This window comes from Carya illinoinensis, chromosome 5 (genome assembly GCF_018687715.1).
Source record: "Carya illinoinensis cultivar Pawnee chromosome 5, C.illinoinensisPawnee_v1, whole genome shotgun sequence".
Taxonomy (NCBI): Eukaryota; Viridiplantae; Streptophyta; class Magnoliopsida; order Fagales; family Juglandaceae; genus Carya; species Carya illinoinensis.
In genome coordinates this window covers 16,643,245-16,661,102 of record NC_056756.1, presented here as the reverse complement: position 1 = coordinate 16,661,102, position 17,858 = coordinate 16,643,245, and the positions used below count along the sequence as shown (strand labels likewise).

The 17,858-nt window shown below is 30.0% G+C and overlaps 1 protein-coding gene across 1 annotated transcript; it reads left to right on the top strand.

Annotated features, from left to right (window-relative positions):
* Positions 1-6,078: 6,078 nt before the first annotated feature.
* Positions 6,079-7,019, top strand: LOC122308831. The gene has a single exon (XM_043122088.1). The coding sequence runs from the start codon at positions 6,213-6,215 to the stop codon at positions 6,753-6,755; it is 543 nt and encodes a 180-aa protein (XP_042978022.1). The 5' UTR covers positions 6,079-6,212; the 3' UTR covers positions 6,756-7,019.
* Positions 7,020-17,858: the final 10,839 nt, after the last annotated feature.

The window sequence follows — 17,858 nt, the reverse complement described above, 5'->3', positions numbered from 1 at the left end:
ATTAAGTTTATTTCAAATTTTTTTAAAAAAATTAAATATTTTTCAATAAGATCTATAAAATATTACTATTTACAATTTAATTCAACTCATCTCAATATTTAAATAACGTAACCTTAGTGCCAATGGCATGAAGAGGGTTTTGTTTTTGTCTTATCCCCCCTCTCTCTCTCTCTCTCATTTGATTTTAAGTTTGTGTTAGTTTACAATTTGGACATGAATAATATTAAATACAACTTTTAAAAAAGTATACGAAATTTGGACTAACCTACCATTATCATTTCTCTTTAAAAAAGCAGTAGTACGCACTATACGATTATGGAGGTTTCGCATGCAATTGGTAAATCTACGTACCAAATGATGACTCGATCTTTCTGTGCTTTTATTTAACCTTTTTTTTTGTCTTTCAAGATTTTATATATTATTTTTCTGTAAGTACTGCACTACTACCTGCTTCTACTCATGTTTAGTATCGATCGAGGACGTTCATGCATGATTCATGAACGAACATGCAGATCAGAGCATGATCGTACGCTCATGCGTTATTATTTTTTTCCTGCTGTTAACCTAACATTACGAGCGAGCGAGCTAGACAGTCAATATGTTATAATGAAGCAGCGTTTGACTAATTATTCAATTTTCTCATGTTGTGGTTTTGTATGAATATTATATCTTGTCAATTCTCTGTCTAAATTTAATGATTTAATTCAATAAATAAAATATATAGTAAATCTTAGAATATTTAATACAATTAATTGCATGGTACGAAGTTTCAATCCGAACAATATAAATAAATTTCATATCAATATTTAATACTCTAACTTAAATAACTTAATTCAAATAGAAAATTGGAGATCTTTTTTACATTATTTTGTATGGTTCGATCTCGTAGATCTCCCCTATATAATATGTTTATCAATAATATTGTAATACATAAAGATCAGGACAAGCATGATCCGGCAGTATCCAGACAGGGCAGGCATGCAGTACGTAGGGACACTACAAAATGTTCTCATTTTCTTAATCTCAGATTGGAACTTCAACTTAGGTTATTGCATGCACATTGAATAGTATCGTAATATATATATTGATTTCTCTTCATTACTCGATACAACCCTAATTCTTAATTCATGATATATACAACTAGCAATTATTAATAAACTTATAACCATTTGATCAGTGATTAATTAGAAATAGATCATATATATATATAGGATATGTGGATGGATCACTATTCCAACAACAACATCAACATCAACAACATTAATATTAATCTATATATCCTAAATAAATATAAGGTTAATTTCAGTCGTGTCTCAGCAGTACACGTGATCCACAGCCTAGCTAACTCCATATTGTATAATAAATTAATAAAATGCGCGCCTTTACTTGGCATGAACCTTACTTCATTAGTGATGAGATGAGATGCACCAATACCAGACACAAGCTTAAACAACGTACAACCTATACGAATTAATTAAGGGGGAAAATCACCGAAAAACGCGTTAACGTTTTTAGTGGGGGGTTCGAATATTCGATTGGCGTGGAGTTTTGTCTTGTGGGAGTGGACGTACGTTGTTGTATTTGATCACGACGTTGTTTGATCAATACGGTCCATTAGTAATCCTTTTCGTTTAATAAATACTTGAAAACGTACGTTCTCAATTGTTACTTCATTTATTGGCAGTACTAGTACTATTTTCCGAGCCTCATTTTTTTTTTTTTGAAGGGTTGACTGGGTTTTCTTCTTCTTTATGGCGATCCAATCTCTAGGTAAGTAAGACCATCCGTTCGAATTTTTAAAGCTAGCTGATTTCAAGAAGAACTAGTGACGAGTTTTGCATTATTGTAGTTAAGTACTATTAATTAATTAATTGTTATATTCAATGATATATGAGTGGATCTAAGATGATCTTTTAAAATTATATGTTGAAATTTTAAGGAAGCTTGGGTCTTAAGAGAGTAGAGATGAACAAATGAAATGAAATGGATCGAATCGTACATTATTTAATATTTTTGTTAACAATTATGCAGACATTAATAACTATTGTTAAACTTATTTTGTCGACTGCTAAAAGACTCGAGAAGCCTCGCATGACTTTCTAACACAAAATTAATTAAATGGTAACAAAATCAATCAATCGTGGTTTGATTTGATCATAGATAGCAAAACGTCAAATCCAGAATATTAAACCCTTTTTCTTTCAACAGGATATCGGGGAAACTTAATTGTAAATTAAAAGAGGTCTATTCGAGAAAAAGAATAGTACTTTTTACCTTTTAAATAAAATAAAACTAAAAACTAAAAAATCATTGCTCCGAAATAAAATAAAAAAAATTCTTAAAGTAAATTACAGCTCTCTATCATAGTTGCAGCTTTTTTACGCATGAATCATTGAAAACCTTATTTGCATGAGTTTCGATCAAATAAGCTAAAAAAAAGAAAATAAAAACAATTTATTGACTTTTTTTTTTTCCTCTCTCTCTAAAATATATAAAGCAGGAGACTTTGATTATGTTTGGTTCTAAAAAATTTTCATCTCAAATTTAAAATTTTTATTTTATTATTATAACTTTTTCAAATCCAATACAAAATATAATAAATAATTTAATTTTTTCTTAACTTTTTTAAATCTTAATATAATAATAATATTAAAATATAATATTTTAATATTTAATTTTAAAATTTAAAATTCTTATCTAAAAATTTTAAGTGTCAAGCAAACCTTTAGCTTTCTAATGACGTCCTCATCCATATTTAATACTTTATGCATCTTCCTAGCAATTTCTAACGATTACGTACAAAGTGACACGACAAGCAACTTCAGAAATTGTAAGATACTTTCGTGGCTAGCATCAATCAAATGTAACAGCGGGATTCCCTTGAAATTGTTTGTGGGGGCCGCTAATACAGGAAGAACCATTTATTCCCTTGTAAACGTTATCAGTTTGTATGTGATTTCTGGGTTTGTCAGCTTCTCAAAACCAGTGATGTAGATTGCAACTGTTGTATACAGTTGAATGGATTGATTCTTAAGTGACCCACCCATTCGATATTTTATGAAGAAATTAGACCTACATTTTGATTGGCTCTAATTTTTTTTATTCGGTTGTTTCTGTTTTTCCTGTAGACTAAAAGATATGAAAAAAATTTAGTTATAAGCGTAAGTGTACATTAATATGTATATTAATTTAAATTTTAAATATAAATAAATTAATATTAATATATAAATTAGTACATAATTTTACTTAAATTTAAAAAATATATATTATTACTATTTGTATCTACATTTCTTTGAGTGACCCACCCATTCGATATTTTATGAAGAAATTAGACCTGCATTTTGGTTGGCTCTAATTTTTTTTTTCCTAGTTGTTTCTGTTTTTCCTGTGGACGGGAAGATATATACTATTATTAGTTGGGTCTGCATTTCTTTGAGTGTTTTTTGACTACCCTTTACACTTCAATTAATATTATATATAGTTATTTTTACATATTTTTTTATATATTTTATTGATATAATTAATTAGATAAATTTTTTTAATATATAACCAATTGTATCAATAAAATACACATAAAAATACATAAAAGAGATTGCACATAAAATTTTTTATTACAACTTTGGATGCTCAAGAGAGACAAATTTCCTCCTATTGATTGTCTTTCACGGACTTCAAATGGATCTAATTGGCTCAATTTGAATCGGATATTTCCTTATTATGAATAATAAGATCAAAAAATTTATTTATTATTTATTTTCTGATCATTTTTTAATTATCTAATACCACATCATAAGATAATAAAATAATGAAAAAAATTGAGATGATAAATTATCAGAACTTCAAATCTGTCATTTGTCTTAGATAAACAAATCCTGGGTAAGTTTTTCGTAAAAAAAAACACACACACACACCCTGCAAAAAAAAAAAAAAAATTATACTTTTTTGAGTTGGAGTCCATTATATTATACACAAAGCTTATACATTTATCTTTATTTTTCTTAATAATTAAACACAAAGGCATATTGACATTTCTCTTGGAGACTTTTGATAAAGGTGCCCTAAAAATCATTATTGACTTATTGGTCTACATAAAGATCATGGAATATTAATGTTTCAGTTAAAATGCCGATCGAATAATTAATTAAATCTTTTTACGATTCCTAAAGTTTCATGTAAATGATTCCAAGTTTGAACATTGCCTCAATATTTCACTCTTGTCCATAAGCTTAATTCCATTATTTTCTTTTTGAAATAAGTAATATTTTACCACTTATTGCTTGCAATCATCTTTGTCTTGAACTGAAATAAAGTCGTACGTACCAATTGCACCTTTTTGCAATGGTACATGATGATAATGAACCATCTGAATATATATTTGTATTTATTTTTTAAAGCAAAAATAAGAACCCCAAAAGAAAAAATAAGAAGGAAAATGAGATAAGGCTGCCCCAAAAGCAAAAAACAAAAGATCTCGAAGTGTTGAGAACTTGTGATCCTTTGTAAGTGGCGTGTTCCTCCTTTTAATAATGTCTTTCTTTTCTGAGTCTGACACAAAGACATAAAGGGTACCTTCAACATGCAGCGACTCGCAACCTAGCTGTGTTCCCAGTTCGAACCAAAGATGTTATCTACGTATGAAATGTCGAAATTGGGTCCTAATTCTGTGGGGATCTCTTCATTTTCACGTTTCCTTTATTAATTTAATAATATTTTGAGAATTTTATTATAAAGTAATTCATTCATCTATAAAAATAATTTTAAAACAATTATCTTGGATTGTAAATTGATGGAAATTTATAAGATAGTATTTTATAATTTTTTTTAATGGATCTAACACTTTTGAAATTTATTTGAATTAATAAAGAGTATCTATTTAGTATAAAATATGGATGTTTTAATTACTTTAGTTGTAAAAGGTGGAGAAAATATTTTCATATTAAAAAAATATTCTCCATTTCATTGAATATTTATTAAAATTATTTTTTTAGAAAGATATTAATAATCTTTCTCCCATCCCAGACTTAGAGCTATAATTTCCAAACAATTCCCTTAAAAGAGAATCTTTTTCTGCTGACCATGGGTTGTTACTCGATGTGGACCGTTCAGTTAAAACCAAATATACCAATCTCAGCCAAAGCAATGAGCACCAAAGGATCAGAATCCTAGCGTCGGATGCAAATATCTAAAGCTGATATATTTCGTCCACAGAATTATAAAAGTTCAATATTTTGTATTATTATTTAATTGATAAAAAAATAAAATTAAAATAGACCCTTTTTATTTACTTTTCAATCTTTGATAATATGATTTCGAGAACAACTTCAAAACTAGTAGGTGCAATCTCAAGAATCGGGACCAGCGATTTTTAAATAGATCCGCCTTATGTACACCTGTCTCCGCATTACTACACCGTCCACACACACCGAGCCTCTGGCTTTATTTATTACAATTCACACACACAGGCACGTACGAATACGACTTACCAAACTTTTTTCTACATTTAATTTTACATATTTTTTATACACTTATTAACGGATTAGTAAAATTAATTAATTTATATTAAAAACATAATATAACAGATTAGAATATATAAAAATAATTATAATATTATATAAAATTATAAAATATATAAAAGTCATGCAGTTAATTTTTAAAAAATAAATATTATTATTAAAAATTAATTTTTTATATATATTTATTTTTTAAAAATAGTTATATAATCACTATTGCAATTAAATATATTTTTTTATTGACTCTGTCACCATCTTTCGTTGTCTTTCATATCTTACATCTCCTGTAAAGCTTCACCTCAATTTCTAGCCGTTGATATGCCTCGAGAAGCACAATTCTCAGTGTTCACGTTAATCCAACGGTATCTTCTCAAAGGAAATTAGCCCAACTCATGAATCATGATGCAAAAAACTAGTTTTTTGTTTTTTCTCATTATAAAAAATTAAGCTTCTCTCTCATCTATCAAAAATTAATGCGCGTTAAAATATTCTCCTCGGATTTCTTTATGCAGCTCGATTTGACCGAAACCCCACCTTTGCTCCTCCCTCTATATAAGCCCTGCACTTCCCAATCTCTCTCCTCATCCTTTGCCTTTTACTCTCTCTCTCTGTCTCTCCCCATCCATTGCCTCTGCAGTTTGCACCCTTGTACTCATCGCTTCCAATTTCTATTTTCACTTTGCATTAAAAGCCTTTTCTCTCATGGCGGAGACTCCATTAAAACGCCACAGAGAAGAAACCCAGATGGATGATTGTGAAGATTCTAAGCGACACAAGTCGTACAACCATATACTCTCTCTGCTAGAGGCAGAAGCAGAGGAAGAGGAACCCACTCAGGATCTGTCCTCTCTTATCACGACCCTCCAACAAGAACTCTCATCCGATTCCATCTTCAACCCGCTTTCATTCCCCACCGCAGATGCCGTCGACCCGGAAAACCCCACGACAGCCTCTACCACCCTTGAAGACCAAACCTCCTCCTCCTCGTCTTCCTCTTCCTCTTACTCATCTTCAACACTGCTTTTGAAGGAAGACGAGGAGGAGGATGACAAGGATAGGGTGATTAGACACCTTCTTGAGGCTTCTGATGATGAGCTTGGGATTCCAAACAGAGAGGTCGGAGAAGTTTATGGTGGGAATGAAGGGTTTAATGGAGATGGGTTCTCGTTGTGTGATGGTCTGTGGGAGTTGGAAGATGAGGCTGCAAACTACTATACCTTGTTGCAGTCTGAACTTTTCATGTAGGCACATAGCTGTTTAGTGGGCAAGTTGTCATAGTTGCAAAACAGGAATGCAGAGGAATTCTGGGGCTCAAATGAAAATGCGAAAAAAGGAGAAAAAAAAAAAAAATCAAGGGTACGATATAGGAAATGGGGATAGTTTTTTATTTTCATTTTGGTCACTCAAATTTGTAAAAAGATGAAAAGTTTCAGCTATCTTTCTAGAAAATCAAAGAGTAGAAGAAAAGTTTCTTTATTGGTTAATTTATTGACGTGGGCGGTTCTTCAATATATGCGTTATGAGCTGTGAAAGCAAGCAGTAATTTTCCATTACCAAATTTTTCGAAGTCATGAGCCGTAGAAAACTCGAACCTTTCGACGCTCGGAATCACTGCAAAACTAGATGAAAACGCCTCGGGAGTTGGGAGATGCCTATTTGAAGGAAAATGGCATTAAATATGAACAGAAACATAAAAATATATTTTTATAATTAATTTTACGTTTTCCTGGTAGTCATATGAGAGATGCCATTTGTTTTACATTAAAGGCGATAATTTTAGATAAAAATTGTTTATTGATCCCATATCAGTGAGACACGTCACTATAATAAGAATAGATATTTGTGATTAATTTTTTATAATGAAAATAATTATTTATGATTAAAATAGATTTATTTTAATTAAAAGTCGTAAATAAGCTATTTACAATTTTGAGCACTACTATACAAAGGAAAATGATAAAATAACCACTTATTTATAATTTCTTTACAACCTTCTAAAAATATAATATTATTTTAAATATTTATTTTGATTTTGATTTTGATTTGATGTGTTTGAAATTTAAAAAGATATTATTTTATTAATAAGTTATAGATGAATTGGAAGCCTATCATCTCCATGTACAAAAGGAAACTCAAGTGATTTGAATCTACTTTTTTAAAAAACAATATTAGGATTTAGGTGATTAATATGAAATTGAAACAACAACTACGGAGCCATATATACCATCTCAAATCCAGAGTGCCCAAAAATCCTCCTCGTACGTCTCGGAATGGACTTTACGAATTTTCTCCCTCAAAATAAAAAAAAGTACAAAATAAAGCCACGCGAGGATTGAAACCCACCCCGCACCTTGACCTTTACCCTTCCAAGCATCCTTTTAAACGCCAACTTTACCTTTGTGAACTCCCAAACATTTTCCTCCCTTTAAAGATAGAGGGGGTAATACTTTGAACTCTTATCGACAAAACATTCGATGTCCAACCCATAATAATTCATCTCTATTCGCTTGATATCATTTTTCTAATGGAATTATATGACTAGGTTTTTTTTTCTTATTTTATTACACAGATAAAATGATATAAAAATTAAAAGTTAAATAAAATATTATTAAAATATTATTTTAATATAATTTTTTATTTTAAAATTAAAAAAATTAAATTATTAATTATATTTTATTAAAAAATTAAAAAAAATTATAATGATTGAGATAATCATCTTAATAACCAAACTAGGGCTTAAAGCTTGCCCTTGAAAAAAGAATGGCTGGCGTCCGTCCATGTCCGTTTATCGTTGGCGTGAAGCGCACGCGGAACGGCTTTTGGCGGAAGATGAAGATCACGTTGCCACTAACGACGCTTTAGGTCACGGGGGAGGCTTGGGGTTGGATGACGCTAACATGCGCTGATTAATATCTGATGCACAGTACGCCAACGTTGAACTATATTTATTTATTTATTTAAAGAAATTCACCATATTTAACCGTTTGTGGTGGTTCATCATGGACCGCGCGTGGAAAGGACACGCGCCGACATTAAATTCAAGAGGAAAGTGCCCTTTAGGTTCACGTGGTTTTCACTTATGGTGCCATAGACGGTGTGCGTCCCTCTCTCTCCTCGTTGATTGGAGCGTGTTGTCACACTTCTTTTGCCAAGAAAAAAAGGAGTGAAAATAAAACAATCAAAGTGGGACAGGACGATCTGGGGGAGCAGCAGAGTGGGACCGGATGGACAGGGAACGTCATCGAGGCAATGCCATTATGGGGACAGGTGTTGGCGTAAGGTCCACTTATGGGTGATAATATAATGAGGAGGCAAAAGATTGTCGGCCATGTCCCGCGGCACACGATGACACGTCTTATCTAAGGTTACTTGCATTTGCATGGTGATTCGTCAACGGCGGTTTCTTTAAAGAAAAATGATGCCAGGAATATGGAAGTTCTGGATTAATTTTTTTTTTAATACATAATTAATTATATTATTAGAGTGTATAAAAGAGTCTATAAAAATAACTGCACATAGAATTTTTGCAATAAAAATGGGGATGCTTTTTCCATGCGATGTAAGGCGTAAGCTGTAAGTTGTAACCAGCCTCTTGTTTGCTAGTTTCCGTGCTATTTCCTAGTACGTACCTTTAGGCTTTTACCTTTATTACTTCGTTGGACGTGCATAGTGGGTAAAGTTAGGATGGATTTAGGTGAAAATTTAAAATATTATTTTTAATATTTTTTAAATTAAAATTTAAAAAAATTAAATTATTTATTATATTTTAAATTAAAAGTTAAAAAAATTATAATAATTACGTTAAATAAATTGAGTTGAGTGAGGTTAAACTTGATAAGCAAATACTGCCTAAGCTTTTTTTTTTCTATTTTTAATCAAAAGGAGAGAGGGTGAGACTAGTGTAACAACTTTTATCGCATATGATTATTGGAGTCTCTTTCTATTGCGAAATATTCGTTTCAACCATAGTTATTATCTTATAATATCAGTAATAATTTATTTATCTTTATTTTTATTTTTAAATTTAAATAAAGTTATCTTAAAATTATCTATATTAACTTATCTATTTTTATAATTTTAAATAATTATAAACAGTGATTATTCATCTTTAAAGATATTATTTTCATTTTTTAAATATTATTTTATTATTTTTTCTCTCTCCTCTCAACTCTCTCTTCTCTCTTTCTCTCTTTTTATTATTTTATTATTATTTGATAAAAAATACATAATTTAATGTAGGAATTTTTTTTCATATTCAATTTTACATATAAGAAAAAAGAATCCATTGCCAATATTCTTAAAAGGCGAATCTCGCGCTACAGTATCTCTAAAATATTTAGATCATCTATAATCTATTATATGGCTCAAAAGTCAAGTTTTGTTATCATAAAATCTTAATTTATATTTTGATTCGAACTCTTTATTTCAAAATTATGAAATATCAATTCATATCAACTAGATTATTATTCTAATGGTCGTTGGAAGCTAATAGAAAGGAAAATGATAGACGGAGAATTTTTTTTATGTGATTATGTTTTAAATAAGAGATATTTTTATAAAATAATTTATAAAAATAAAATTATTTTATATAAATATTTTTATTTTAAAATATAATATATATAAAGTATTGTAAAAAAAATTATACATATATCATTATTCAAATAAAAAAATCTAAAGATCTTTTCGTGCTACTAAGATTCATGATTTTCATTTTTTTTTATTTTTAAACATAAAATAACATCTCACTAAAAGTATATTTGAGAATACAACTATTTTAAAAAATAATCAAATATTATATTTCTAAATATTACTCAAACTTAAAATATTTTTCAAGTTCAAATCTTAAATTTGTTGTTTTTTTTTTAATGTATTTATTCCCGTTGCAACATTTTCAAACTTTTTTAAATAAAACACAAAAGACAATACAAGATTTTTAAATTTTAAAACAAAAATAATGTTAAATTTTTAACTGAATAACATTTTTATAAAAAATTTTCTCTTTTATTTTCCAAAACTCAATAAAATATTTTAACTTAAAATATTTTGTTAATATTTATAAAAAAAATATTCTAAAATATTCTTAGCATCCAAACGAGCCATTAGTAGAAAGTCTCATCTAGCATTTAAAATAATCGTTAACTAATGTAATTGTAACGCCTTCTTAATTTAAAAAAAAAAATAGAATTTTATAAATGTATATAATTAATGTGACACACTAAATATTTATTAATAAAAAAATTTCAAATTAATTTATAAATTAAATTTTTTAAAATCTCTTTGAAATGAAAATATTTATTTTCTGTTAACTTATTTTTTTTTCCCAAGATGTTTATTTACTTGAAACAATAATTAAAAGGAGAATATAAAATATATCAAAAGTCCTAACGTAGCGATTCCAAACCTAACATGGAGTGAATCTCATGAATCAATCACGTAAACATTATGGAATAGAATATGAATATTATGTATCCATATTCTGCTTCCACGACTTCAAATAAAAGAGTAAAAATGTATTTTATAGTTTTTTTCCCAGAACGTGAAAGGAAATACCTTTATTTATGAATTAAAAATACTAAAATATCATTAAAATTTTGAAAAATTAAAGCACTCATTCGGTAATTGAGTGCAGAGGGATATTTATGCATTACCAGATGTAAGCAAGGAAGAAGAGGGTGTTTATCATGTCATCATGTTAATGTTAGATATAATCATAGATTATTATTTAGGTATCACACATTTATTTTTAAAAAATAGTAAGTTTTATCATTAAAAAAATTAATTTTTTTATATAAATTTTATATTTACTTATTTTTTAAAAATTAGTAGAGAACTTGCACGACAAATATCATTTCTCTTACCCCCTTAGACCATCTCTCTTTGGTGATGTTTAAGTTTGCGCGCATTTTTTTCTAGAGAAGAGAGACGTATTCAATGGTAGACGTGGCATTGTTTTTGATAGTATATAGTGATTGATACCAATGCGAATTCCAGAGAGGAAAAAGAGGTCGTATCTGATGAGGATAAGTGGTCTTGGATTTTTGAAGATGCTGCACTATATATGCTTATATATACAAGTGATTAGACAAACCCAAGAAGAATATGACACTGGTTTTTGAGTGGCTTCTCAACTAATAAATAGTAGCCAGCCTCTCTGAATTTAGTGGGCCAAGATCGAGTTTATCCCCCAAAGTGGGTGTTTTTTCAATCTCAAGTGGTGGTGGAGGTCATTTCTTAATTCCTTTGGTTTTGATTTGTTGAAGAAGGATTCTTCCTTAGATAGGTCTAGAACATCTTGTGCCTGAATTCCATGGATTACTAATTGATTAGTGCTCGTAGTTTGACAAGTTCACAAGAGTTGGGGGAAGTTGAAAGCAAAAGGTCCGTGCCGTATCCGCCATGCTCCTATTGCTTGAGCACTCTGGCTGATTACAGGTTGAAAATGATATCTTCTTCACTTTTGCGTTGCCTACTTTTCTAGTCACAACATATATATCTCACATCAAGAGTGATGTATATGTTTGTATAAGACCAATCAATAGTGGGAATCAATTATTTACCGACTCCATCTTTCTAGATAATGAATATGCATGTGATATTCAATAAAAAGAAATGATAATTGTAATTATGAGAGTATAAATACTGTACAATCACTCTAAAAAAATGAATAAATACGACATTTATATAAAAAAATTAATTTTTTAATAATAAACTTTATTCTTTTTCAATAAAACCTTTCAATTAAACAGAAATAACTCGCAAGATCAACTATATTTTACGTAATTTTATACTTTAGCTACTAAAATAAAATTATTTAAAATATTATTATATCTCCAGTGGTGTAACTGATGTGATAAAATTTAAATGAAAGAGCAACGTTTTTTAAAAATTGAAGATATGCAGCCGACAATATGTTTATCTGAACAGTTTGCCCTATACTGAGGCATTGCTGATTTCTTTGTCAAAAGAAGACACGATATCCTATTTCCGGGATTCGGGTGGGTATCTAAACAGTTCCATTAATTCCGCTATTGAATGGTCTCCATTGTTCATCTTTTTTTTTTTTTAATCTTTGAAGATAAGCAGAATCTAGGATGAAGAGAGATGCTTCAAACAGTGGGCATATTATATGGACCTATTGGCCGACACTAAGTACATATATATCTATATCTACTGCCCAATCACCGTTTATGTGTTTCCACATCTTATACGAGGCCGACTTCTCATTCATTGAGATAAGGCTATCCAACCAACTTAAACAAGTTGATGTTTTAGCTGTTCTCATTTGTATTTTTTCCCCTTTTCTTTATGGTTTAGAGAGAGAAAGTGGGCATCAGATATGATCGTACTGATTTCAGATGCCAAAAATAGATGCCCATGCTCGCTTGCATATCTCATTCAAAAAACAACTATGGAAGAAAAATAAGACTCTTTTGGCTATCCTTTAAAAAAAAAAAAAAAAAAAAACTCTTTGAAACTATGGTGCATGCGCTTTTATTGTAATATGACTATCCTCCGATAATTTTTTTTGGTTCTTCCCTTTAAGATCGGGTCACTCTTATCTATTTTTCATCTATATTCACGTTTATATGTCAAACAGGACTGAATAAACCCAAAGACAAACTTGTACAATGTATGAAAAAGACGGGGGTGCATGAGGGGATGCACGAAGCATGCCATCCTTTGATTGAAGTGGCGCCGTGGGAGTAAGCTGGGCCCCAACACATGCTTAAACGGATACACATACAAAACAAAATAGAAAGGGAGAGTGGTTGCGAGGGGGGTGGGCGTATTGTATCATGCAGATTCCAGATCCACGCAAAAAACCCAAAAGTGGGTGTGTTATTTAAGAGGTCTGGAGCTTCTTTCAGACATGGGGCGCTTTCAGTTCAGACAGCCTGGAATGATGCTTGCTTCCTTCCCAACTCCCCATACACCAAAAAGAAGTTAAAAATAAAAGAAAAGAAAAGAAAAGCAAACCCACGTTACGTTAGTTAAACATATGGAACTGTAGTTGGAAGTCGATGGATGTAGATACTAGATAGGATGGAAAACACTAGTGCCACATAAATTTTGTACCGAGTTTTTAAATTTTATTTATTTATTTAGTGATTAAATAAATATTTTTAAATGAATATGTGATTTTTTTTTTACTTTTAAAAATTATTTAAGTAGTTTAAAAAAGTGATGAAAGAAAAAATGATAAAAAAGAAAAAGAAATGAACTGATCAAATCTTCTATGATATAGAAACGTCCAATACGATAGGAGTAACTATTTAAGCTTAATTGTATATATAGTTTAGATGAGATAAAATATTTTATTAAAAATTAAATAAAATATTATTATAATATAATTTTTTTAATATTAATTTTATTTTAAAATATAAAAAAATTAAATTATTTATTATATTTTATATAAAAATTTAAAAAAATTATAATAATGAGAAAGATAGTTTAAATTTTAAGAAATAAACGGGTAACGAGCATATCTATCCATCTAATAACTAATACAAACTCCCACGTTTATGTTCTCAGATTTGACACGTTTATAATTTACACCCATCTCCACGCAGCCACTGTCACGGTGTCACATCTCTCATTTATTTATTTTATTTATTTTTAAACATGTTCAAAAGCTCAATAATTATCTAATATGAATAATATTAAATACATTAGTAGAATTTATAAATATTGTATAATTTTTTTAAAAGATAATGAAATTATTAGTCAAAGTTAATTTTTTTAATAAATTTCATATTTATTCATATTTTTTTTTTAAAAAAATTACATACGTTTCTATATTCTATAAATTCAAATATCATTTATCATAATGTATTTTTACGGATTTATCATAATAAATATGTTAACCCATCAACCGATGTTGATCTTTTGTTGGAAGCCATTAATGTGCAAGAGTAATAGCGTACGTTAGGGTAAGAATTGGATGTTGAGACTTGAGAGAGTAGTTGGCGCACCAGAAATATGTCCACATGACTTTCTCCTTACTATAAAAACTTTACCAAGAAGCAAAGCCAACCCGTGGTGGCCTTCAGGCTTCGGCCATGGACTTGTCGATTGCAAGATAATGAATACAAAGGTATTTTTCCACTTCTAGTTCTAAATATGATGTGCCAATATATTATCTATCGTGAAATTTATCATATGTATACAAGTAGTTACAATCAGGAAAAATGATAGCGTTACTTCTTATTTAAACACTCAACACATCGTTAATGTGAATTTTTATTTTTATTTATTTTTATCAATTGGGCTATAAAATGTTTAGTGTTTTATTATTTTAAATTATAATGAATCTCATTATAAATAATGTGTTAATACACAGATTTATGTATAGCAAAATTGGAAACTTAACATCATTTTCCCAAGGTGGACCCACTTTTTTTAATTTCAAAACCCTACAAAGATATGATAAGTTCTCAAAAGCATCTCATAAATTCCCAAGATAAATTATATCTTGTCTCGTCCCATTGTAAGTTTTTTCCTTTTTTTTTTTTTTTTTAATTTAATTTTTTCACAATCAATCATGTACGCAAAACTATTCCATTCACCTAGTACATGCCTGCCATTTCAAAATAGTTTGAACAAATAAATTATTTAATCTAAAATTTTAAAACTTAAAAAATATTTTGTCTTTTCTTATCACAAAATTCACTTCTAAATTTTCACGTAACATCACATTTTCTACTCCTAGAGCCATAATCAATAATGACTTTTACTCAATAATTGATAAGCGTCCCTCTAAATACTCAAAGAGTCCACTGTGTAGAAATGGACACCACCACCTTTTTGGAACGTTCACAAATATGGAAATTTCCAATTTACTTGCAACATGGAATCCGTAGTTCTTATCTTAAAGCCAATTCTTGTAAACCCATGCCTTGAGAGAATATCCGTTTTTAGGACCAAATTTTTTAATTTATTTATGATTCACTTCAGAAATGATAATAAATTAAGTTTATTCTATAAAAGATCGTGGTCGAGTTTAATTTAAAAGAAAAATCTTAAATTCATATTTTAGTTTTTTTTTTAAATGTCACTAGCAAAATAGGAATCTTTTTGCATTTAAAAAAGAAAATTATTTTAGAAGATAATTTATAAATATATATTTTTTATATATAATTTCACGATGTATAATTATTATTTTTTACATAATCACTTATAAAAAATATGTATTATGACACGGAAAACATTAAGGCCATTGCTAGTGGCTCCTATTGGGGCCATCGTTGGCTCAATGTTTTTTTTAATTTTTTCTTTTTTTTAATGATTAAGAAATTTTTTTAATATTATTATAATTTTTTTATATTTTTTTAAAATGTTTAAAATTATTAAAAAATAATTTAAAAAAATAAAAAAATAAAAAATTATTTTTACCTAACGGTGGGCGGGAGCCATCAACGCCTGTAACACAATCCTTATGACACATGCGATATACTGTGCCAATCCTCCCACCCTACACACATCATATCCTAGTTCGGCTCCTGCATTTCCCTCACATTTCGCGCAGCCACAAAAGTTGTCCCTCAACCAGCCCCACCCACAGTATCAAGCCACCACCCATCGCCCCTCTCTCTCTCTCTCTCTAGTCATTGACTCTGTTATTGTTCGAAAATTCTCTACAACTGCCCGGCACAACCGCTTGCGACTCCAACGCTACTTGAATCAAGAAATTGCAAGTTTAACCAATTAACTGTGATTTCGAATGAAGAACTACCACATTAAAGGGTTTTTTTTCTCTCATCTTTCTTTTATTGGGACATTGTGTTACCAAACTCTGTAGCCAAATCTTCCCAAAAAAAACAAGCAAAGTTAGCCTTACCAATGTAGACAAACGGATTCTCTAAAACTATCAAAACATATATATTAATGACATAAAAAATGCTTACTAGAAATGATAAACAACAGCTGTGAAAAAGAGGGTGTTTGATCAGTGAGATGCACAACGTCGAGGGACAAAGGTAAGGACGATAGCCGGCGCCGGTGGAGGCATGTGAACAGCAGCCTCACAACGGTGTATGGAACGTCAAATAGTTGATGCAGGAGAATGGAGGACATGATTTTAAAACAAGCAACGGAACGAATTTTGAAATGTGAATGGGTTTGCAGCATCAGATATTTTTTCCCCGTTAACAAATGTGATTGGTTTTGCTGTATACCCTTAAAAATGTCAATTATTTTCCTTCATTGTGAGACCACTTCGGTAGAGTAGTAGTGTATTTGGGTCTATTAGAAAAATAAGTTTGTAAATCGATTTTTTAACAGGGATACTTCATAAAAAGTATTAATTTTTTATTTTTATTTTTCATCTGATTCAAAATTTTAAGGTCGTCGACAAGACAAAATCATAAGGAAATTACAAATGTACACACTCCGATGAACAGAGGTAGGAACCGACATGCGGCGGAAATGGACGATGGACAAGTGTTAAAAAGGGTGAATACCTCAGCCCAAAAAAGTTAAGAAGCTGCTACAATAATGGGAAAACGGACGGACAAGATCGAGAGATAGGAAGCAACCCAAGGATCACAACGTGTGATCTATAAGTAGAAAAGCTCTGGAAACGACTAGAATTAAAATGGAGTCGGTCAGCAATATGGACCGAATGACATACCGGCATTTTTCTAAAGAAAAATTTAGTTATAAGTAAATTACGTACTAATATGTACATTAATATTAATTAAAAATTAAATTTTATTAAAAATAATAATAATTTAAATTTAAATATGAAGAAATCAATATTTATATATAAATTAGTGCATAATTTTATTTATACATGATAAAAATCTGACAAGAAAGGGCTTTATACAACGTTGCTGAGAAAGGGCTTCCTCATCCTCCACTGCTTGTCGCAGTCTCTCCTCAGTTACTGTTTTGTTCACAGCTTTTTCATTTTTGGAATTTAAGTTGTTTGGTTACTGAGAAAATACTATGGGAAACTGAAAGCTTGTCTCTCCATCGCGTGCAGAAGAGAACAGCCGAACGTTAAGAGAGAGAGATTTGCGTTTGCTTCTTTTGATGTCTTTCTCTTCTATTTGTATTTTTTCTTTATTTTTCATTTTTCTTTTTAATAAAATTAGCATCTGACTACTGAAATAATCCACGTAAGCAAATTGGTACGCTTGTACCTAGCACAACTGAAAACAAAATCAATCTTTACTGGGAAACCATTCGAAGCCCAAGTTGCCTCTCAAATAGAGCAATAGAGCAGCTACAATACCAATGGTTAACGGACCCCTATTGGCTATAGAAGACCGACACCAACCATTGTTCCTCTCCTCCCCCCCCCCCCCCCCCCCCCCCCCACCCCCAAAAAAAGTACTACTTATTAAA

Bases quoted from the DNA above. Each gene is read 5' to 3' on its own strand.
- LOC122308831 (XM_043122088.1), top strand. From the start codon at position 6,213: ATGGCGGAGACTCCATTAAAACGCCACAGAGAAGAAACCCAGATGGAT.